Raw genomic sequence first — 7,500 nt, forward strand, 5'->3', positions numbered from 1 at the left:
CTTGGAGCAAAATCGAGATTTTGATTTGCTCGTCACAGTGGAAATATTTGCATACACGCAGGAGGTTTGTAGAACTTTGAGTTGCTCGGCTAAGAGCTACAGCATCCCTGAGGGGAAGCAGTAGAGGAGGCAGCTCCAATATTAAACCCCGTGGATTCTGCCAAAAGTGCTTTTAGCCAAGATGTACACGTCATATTACGACCTCAGCATATTGATGCTCTGACATGGCAAATAGAAAACCCAGTTTGTGCCCAGTGTGTCGACGAGGCGAGGTTCACTGGTCCGTCTCTGTGTGCCAAGGACCCGACCGGCACACACGCCCATGGCTCTCATGCTCTGACTGACACTTTTTTTTTTTACTTTTCTTTTTAAAGCAAACTCAGATCAGATAAAGCTGTGTGTGCGTGGGGGGAGGGGGGGGGGGGGCTGGCTATCTGTGAGGAATGCAATTTCAACATTATATGTGTGTAACTAACGCAGCCTCTGAGAGTTAAGATCGAATCTTCTCGCTGATGCTACCTCCGTTATCCTCTGTCACTAAACCTGTGTTTACTGCCTGCTTTCTTTCCCTCTTTCTCTCTCTCTCTCTCTTTCTTTCTCTCTTTCTGTCCTAACCCTGCCTGTACCCTCCTTTGCCTCTCTATGTCTCTCTCTCTCTCTCCTTCTCTTGCTCTCTCTCTTTTTTTCCTCTGTGTGTTTTTGCGTGTGTGTGTGTGTGTGTCTGTCCCTCTTTCCTCTTCGCAACCTTCCCATCCACCTTCAGTCTGCGGTACGACGCACCAAGGTGAGCTCGAGCTGCACAGCAAAGCACCATGGGAAACGTAGTGTCTGTTAATCCAACTATGCATGAGCTCCATAGGACTCGTAAAGCACTTCACTGTCACTGCATGCTAGGCTTGGCTGGGCTATCCTGTACTGTGCAGAGAACTAATAAATGAGAAGATTTGACATGGTGTCCAATGACGGCTACACAGACTGGAATACTTTTATTACAAAGTGATTAGGCACCTGGCCACACCAGTGGCTCCAGTCAGACTCTACACTGGAATATGTTTGACACAAACATTAAACATGTTGTTGAGCACTTGGGTGCAATGGGGAAGTTATGTGTTCTGGGAAACTGAAAAATGAGAAACTGATGACAGTTGCCTCTAATGGAGTGTGTATCGTACGTGACAGTGGAGTACCCCTGGCCGCCTGTCCACCTCCAGTTCTCTCCCATCCCTTATTATGGTATGTTCCAAATCAAACTGCCCCCCCCTCTGTCTGGAGAATGGTACAACCCAGGCCTGGGGACTGTAATTGTGTGTTATATAGAGCTGGGGGGGGGGGATTAAAGGAGGGTACGCTTAACCATCATAGTACAACAACAACAACAAAAACCTGTCCCCAGGACTGAAATGCTGTGTTGTACCATCGAAATTGTCTTCAGGAACATGGACACTTTGGCCTCTTAATGGTTTCATAAGCAGTGTTTTAAAGCACATCATATAATGTGAGCACATGGGTTTTCCACTCACCTTTACCCCCCCCCCCCCCCCCCCCCGGCACTACACTGGTTTTGGGTCAAGTGCAGGGCTCAGTTTGAAGTGGGTCAGTCCAAAAAAAAACAGAAAACAGATTTGGGTCTCTGTTAATGTCATGAGGAGCATCAACACCATCTGTTTATCTGTTTTTTTAAAAGCTCTCTGTTTCGTTAATGTACTCTTTGTTTTTCTCTCTCTCTCTCTCCCTCTCTCTCTCTCTCCCCCTCTCTCTCTCTCTCTCTCTCTCTCTCTCTCTCTCTCTCTCTCTCTCTCAGGTGGGCAGGCCCTCTGTGACAGGAGCCCCGGGTACTGGTTTGTCTGGATCAGTCTTGGTGGAAAATGAGCCTAGTGCACCTTCCCAGACTGCCCTGGGGGCGCCTGTGGTCCCTCAGCCCGGCGGAACCCCTGCCCCGCCTAGTGCCGCCACCCCCAGCAAGGTGAGCGCACCCCCCCCACCCCCCAACCCCACCCCACCTAGCTATCAGTTCTAATCTGTTCAATTTCTCCATGATAGTCCATAAATCTGATTCAGATTTAACTGTAACATGAACTGAAAGCAAGTAGAAATGTCAAGTGTTTAATTACGTTTTCTGGAAAAACAGGGTTTTTTTTTCTCATTTGATAATTATCCGTAATCTCAACGAACCTGTCAGTGATGGTTTCACAAATTTAGCGTTTTTCCATCTATGGTCAAATAAAGAAAAGTGTGGCCTTCACGGAGTTAATCTGTTCCACTCATCTAACCAGAGTTGCATTACTATTTCATTGCCTGTAGGGGGAGCCGTTGTTGAGTAAACAGGTAGGCATGGTTGCACGACTGAGGTTTCAGGTCTGAGGTGTGATCAGTATGACTGGAGCAGGAATCACAGTGTTTTGGAATGAAATGATCTTTTCTGAGTCACATCTAAACTGTCCCCTCACGTGTCTCAGACGATGTGAGAATGCATACACGAGAAATGTAATAACTCACCTTTGAAGCATGTCAGCCTTTGTTGATGTGAGAAGATTTGAAAGCATGTGTGTGTCCTTTTGAAGGGTGAGCACTGGGAGTGTATGTGCGACTGTGTCTTGATCCACAAGAGTGTGTGTGTGTGTGTGTGTGTGTGTGTCAGCTTGTTAGCATCACACACATTGTCATTTCTCACTTGACCATCTTTCACCAGTTCTCTCTCTCTCTCTTTCTCTCACTGTCTGTCTCTCTCTCCCGCTGTCTGTCTCTCTCTCTCTCCCTGCCTCTCTTTCTCTATCTCTCTCGCTGTCTGTCTCTCTCTCTTTGTCTGTCTGTCTCTCTGTTTGTCTCTGTCTCTCTCTCTGTAGGAGGAGGAGACCTTGCGGTCCCAGGTGAAGGACCTGGAGGAGAAGTTGGAAACATTGCGTATGAAGCGGACGGAGGACAAAGCTAAGCTCAAAGAGCTGGAGAAACACAAGATTCAGCTGGAGCAACTCCAGGAGTGGAAGATCAAGATGCAGGAACAGCAGAACGAACTGCAAAAACAGCTCAAAGAAGCCAAGAAGGTTCGGGACCTGCTTCATAATCAAAACACGCACACACACACACGCACACACTCTCTTACTCATACACGCACGCACACACACACACGCACACGCACACACTCTCTTACTCACACACGCACGTACACACACACACACATACCTACACACACACACACACACACACACTCACTCACACAGACACACACTCTTACTCACACACACCCACCTTTTAAAGAGCCCCGATTCACAGTAGGCTCTGACCCTCGCCACACTTTTACTGTCACGGTTCAGACTCCTCTGAAGTGGCCTCGGGGTTTAACGCCCAATGATCTGTCCTGATCAGGAGTTGAACCCACAACCTTCTGCTGACTGAGTTGTTTCCTCTACGATTGCATTCCCATCCATGGTTTTACTCATAAATAAATTTCTACGAGGCCTTACGGTCAGACTTATGTCAGCTTTAGGCAAGGGAAGCGTTTTGTTTAGCTGTATACTCAGAGACAAAAGCTAATGTCACTTGTGTGTCTTTGTCCTCGTGCTGACGGTTCATAGATTCTTTACCATCAAAAGCTCATTTTTTTTTTCATGACGAGCCCGGCCCCAGTCTTGTGCAGTCAGTCCTGTAACCGCAGTACCTGTGCCGGCCCGTAGGAGGCGCGCGAGGCCATGGAGGCCAGAGACCGGTACATGGAGGAGATGGCGGACACGGCGGACGCCATAGAGATGGCCACGGTGGATAAAGAGATGGCGGAGGAGAGAGCAGAGTCTCTGCAGCAGGAAGTGGAGTCCCTGAAAGAGCAGCTGGAGGAAGCCAGGATGGACATGGAGATACTCAAACACGAGATCGAGGAGAAAGGTACACACACACACACACACACACACACACACTTACTTTACCCATCGTCTTGTACCCTGCATCCAACACTTGATCTAACCAGAAGTTCTAAATGATTACTTTATCTCTGTCTGGTTCTGTCTCTCTCTCTCCTCTCTCTCTCTCTCTCTCTCTCTCCCCCCCTCTCTCTCTCTCTCTCTCTCTCCCCCTCTCTCTCTCTCTCTCTCTCTCCCCCTCTCTCTCTCTCTCTCTCTCTCTCTCTCTCTCTCTCCCTCTTTCTCTCTCTCTCTCTCTCTCTCTCTCTCTCTCTCTCTCTCTCCCCCTCTCTCTCTCTCTCTCTCTCTCTCTCTCCCCCCCCTCTCTCTCTCTCTCTCTCTCTCTCCCTCTCCCCCTCTCTCTCTCTCTCTCTCTCTCTCTCTCTCTCTCTCTCTCTCTCTCTCTCTCTCTCTCTCTCTCTCTCTGCTTAGGACCTGATGGAGCTGCTACTAGTTACCATAACAAACAGCTGGAGGAGCAGAACGCCCGACTCAAAGAGGCCCTGGTCAGGTAGGTACACACATGACACTCTGTTGGATTGTAGAGTGGTAGTTCGGTAAACCAAGGTAAACCAATCACAGCAATCGTTCTGAGAAAGAGAGACAGTGTGTGTCTAATCCGAGGCCTTGGGTTTTTAACAGTTTGCATGAAGGCGCTGAGTCTTTTAAGTAATGTGGAATGATGAACAATGAGATATTGGTTATTATGTTACGCTTGAGTCGAAATGTTTTGAGTTTGAAGCATCCCCATTGGCCACTGTGCCTGGTGTCATTTGCATGAAGGCTGTCTATTGGCTGTGCTCCTTCAGGATGAGGGACCTGTCATCGTCTGAGAAGCAGGAGCACGTGAAACTGCAGAAGCAGATGGAGAAGAAGAACTCGGAGCTGGAGTCTCTCAGGACGCAGAAGGAAAAACTACAGGAGGAGATGAAGCAGGCTGAGGCCACCATCGATGAACTGAAGGAACAGGTCTGTCCATCCATCCGCCCATTAATCCATCCGTTCATCTGCCAGGCATTGGATGTTTTCCCTGTCTTGGTCCTGTTTGAAAACATCCTGTAGTAATGATCTGGCTGTGTTAGCGCTGGTGTATTGAAATTCGTGCCTGAAGTTAAGTGAGCTCTTTTAGGTCAGCGCTGGTAGATCGGTGCATCCGTATGTGTGTAGGAGACTGACTGTAATTTTGGTCTCGGAGGCGTGTGTACAGTTAAAGTCACTGTTTGTCTAGGAGCAGATATAACCTGAATTTGGTATTAGGGGATGACTGTAGTATGTACAGTGTGTGACAGACAGTCTCTCTCTCTCATTCTGTGGGTGTGTGTGTGTGTAATGTTTGTATTACAGGTGGATGCTCTCTCATTCTGTTGTGTGTGTGTAATATTTATATTACATGTGGATGCTCTCTCATTCTGTGTGTGTGTGTGTGTGTGTAATATTTGTATTACATGTGGATGCTCTCTCATTCTGTGTGTGTGTGTGTGTGTGTGTGTGTGTGTAATATTTGTATTACATGTGGATGCTCTCTCATTCTGTGTGTGTGTGTGTAATATTTGTATTCCAGGTGGATGCCGCATTGGGAGCTGAGGAGATGGTGGAGACTCTGACTGAGAGGAATCTTGATCTGGAGGAGAAAGTTCGGGAGCTCCGAGAGACTGTCAGCGACCTGGTCAGTTTACACACACACACACTCTTTCATTTATGTCTGTAACCAGAATCATTTCATTCCATGTCTTCTCAAATCAAAAGCTCAATTCGGTTAAAAAACAAACTTTCAGCTGATCTGCAAGGTGTGTGTGTTTGTGTGTGTGTGTGTTTGTGTGTGTGTTTGTGTGTGCGTTTGTGTGTGTGTTTGTGCGTCTCTGTGTGTGCGCGTCTGTGTGTGTGTTTGTGTGTGTGTGCGTCTGTCTGTGTGTCTGTGTGTCTGTGTGTGTGCGTGTGTCTGTGTGCGTGCGTGCATGCGTGTGTGTGTCTGTCTGTGTGTGTGTGTGTGTGTGTTCATGCTCCCTCATTTGTAGTGCTGTAATTATGTCCCTAATTGAAGTCAATGAGGAATGCCTTGTTCACAGCTAAGAGTCCACATTAATCATTAAGCTAATTACAGAACATCCTTTGGAAAAAAATATGTGTTTGAAACCTTCAGTGGTTGCTCAGAAGAACAAACTGATTAACGTTCTTGTTAAAGTCTCTCTGACGCCTCTAAAAACACCTCATGTTTCGTCAGAGCCAAAGAGTTTTTGCTGTTCACAAACAAACGTCCTACTCTGTTCTCAGACTGTCCAGAGGAAGTCCTGGCGTGTACTCCCGGTTTCTCCCCGTCAGAAACACCTTAACGTCTTTTGGATTAAATTAAACTGGGCTCGAGTTTTCGATTCACAGAGGAGTTTGAGCTTTGTCTTATCTGATATTCACGCATCTCTCTCTAAATCTCTCCAACTATGACTCATGCATTCGTTTAGCTTTGTTTGTGACTATCATATAACTCAGAAGAGACACATGTGATCCCTAATAATAAAATGATGCTGTTTCCGTCTGAGAAACGTCAGTGTTTGTACATCTCACACACGCGTCGTGCGTGTGCAGTATTGCAGTCTGGTCCCTGACCTTTGACCCTTCGACCCTTTCAGGAGGCCATAAACGAGATGAACGACGAGCTGCAGGAGAATGCCCGTGAGACGGAGCTGGAGCTGCGAGAGCAGCTGGACCTGGCCGGCGCCCGGGTCCGCGAGGCCCAGAAGAAAGGTGGAGGCTGCCCAGGAGACGGTGGCCGATTACCAGCAAACCATCAACAAGTACCGGGAGCTCACCAACCAGCTCCAGGTTCATTCACTAATTCATGACTTTTATACTATCGATTATTCATTGATAAACATTTTATTTTGTTATTATTTATGAATAATAATAATTAGTAGTTACGACGGTGGGATTTAAATGTCATACTTCATTCAAGCACATTTTGTAACGAGGGTACTGTAGTGTAGTCTGTAATTTTTCTTTTTTTTTTTTTTTTTAATTTGACAGCAGTTACAAATGTGTGTGTCCTATTGGTCTGTGATAATTCCGTTTATGTTCATTTTTTAATGAGAGTAAAGTTGTGACACATTCTCTCAGGTCTCTGTACGTGAAAGGAAATGTTTTTTTTTTCGTTTTTTTTTCTTCTCTTCCTGCGCGAGCAGGAAATGAATCGCGAGCTGACCAATCAGCAGAATGCTACGGCGGAGCAGCTGCAGCAGCCTCCAGCTGAACTCTTTGACTTCAAGATCAAATTCGCCGAGACCAAGGCTTATGCTAAGGTACCGGCGTCCTCAGGCAAAACACAAGCACTACGACAAAGTCACTCACTCATAACATAACTTGAAAGGGTGCACTGTGGTGACGTAGGGCTAACTCAAACGGAAAGACTGTGTACAGGTAACGGGATCATAACGCACACACAAGAAAACGTAAAAAAAAATGAATATCTGATTGTGGTAAGACAGCTCTGGTAGGAGTGCACCCAGAGATACCATCGTAACTGTGAGGACTTTGCTAATGCAGTGCAGTTGTTGCATAACTATAAGGCACTGTTACAAGGCACTGGTCATCATTAGATAAATATGAGGATAATGGAAAC

General features: G+C 46.7%; 1 protein-coding gene across 1 annotated transcript in view; it reads left to right on the plus strand.

Moving 5' to 3' along the window:
• Positions 1-7,500, plus strand: part of dctn1a (dynactin 1a) — a 28,497-nt gene that overhangs the window by 7,308 nt on the left and 13,689 nt on the right. Inside the window, 9 exon segments of the mRNA XM_030780129.1 lie at positions 1,802-1,963; positions 2,844-3,041; positions 3,672-3,876; positions 4,323-4,401; positions 4,700-4,859; positions 5,452-5,556; positions 6,515-6,625; positions 6,627-6,707; positions 7,064-7,180. Of these exon segments, the coding sequence (XP_030635989.1) occupies positions 1,802-1,963; positions 2,844-3,041; positions 3,672-3,876; positions 4,323-4,401; positions 4,700-4,859; positions 5,452-5,556; positions 6,515-6,625; positions 6,627-6,707; positions 7,064-7,180 (1,218 nt within the window).

Source organism: Chanos chanos, chromosome 7 (assembly GCF_902362185.1).
Source record: "Chanos chanos chromosome 7, fChaCha1.1, whole genome shotgun sequence".
In the NCBI taxonomy this organism is placed as follows: Eukaryota; Metazoa; Chordata; class Actinopteri; order Gonorynchiformes; family Chanidae; genus Chanos; species Chanos chanos.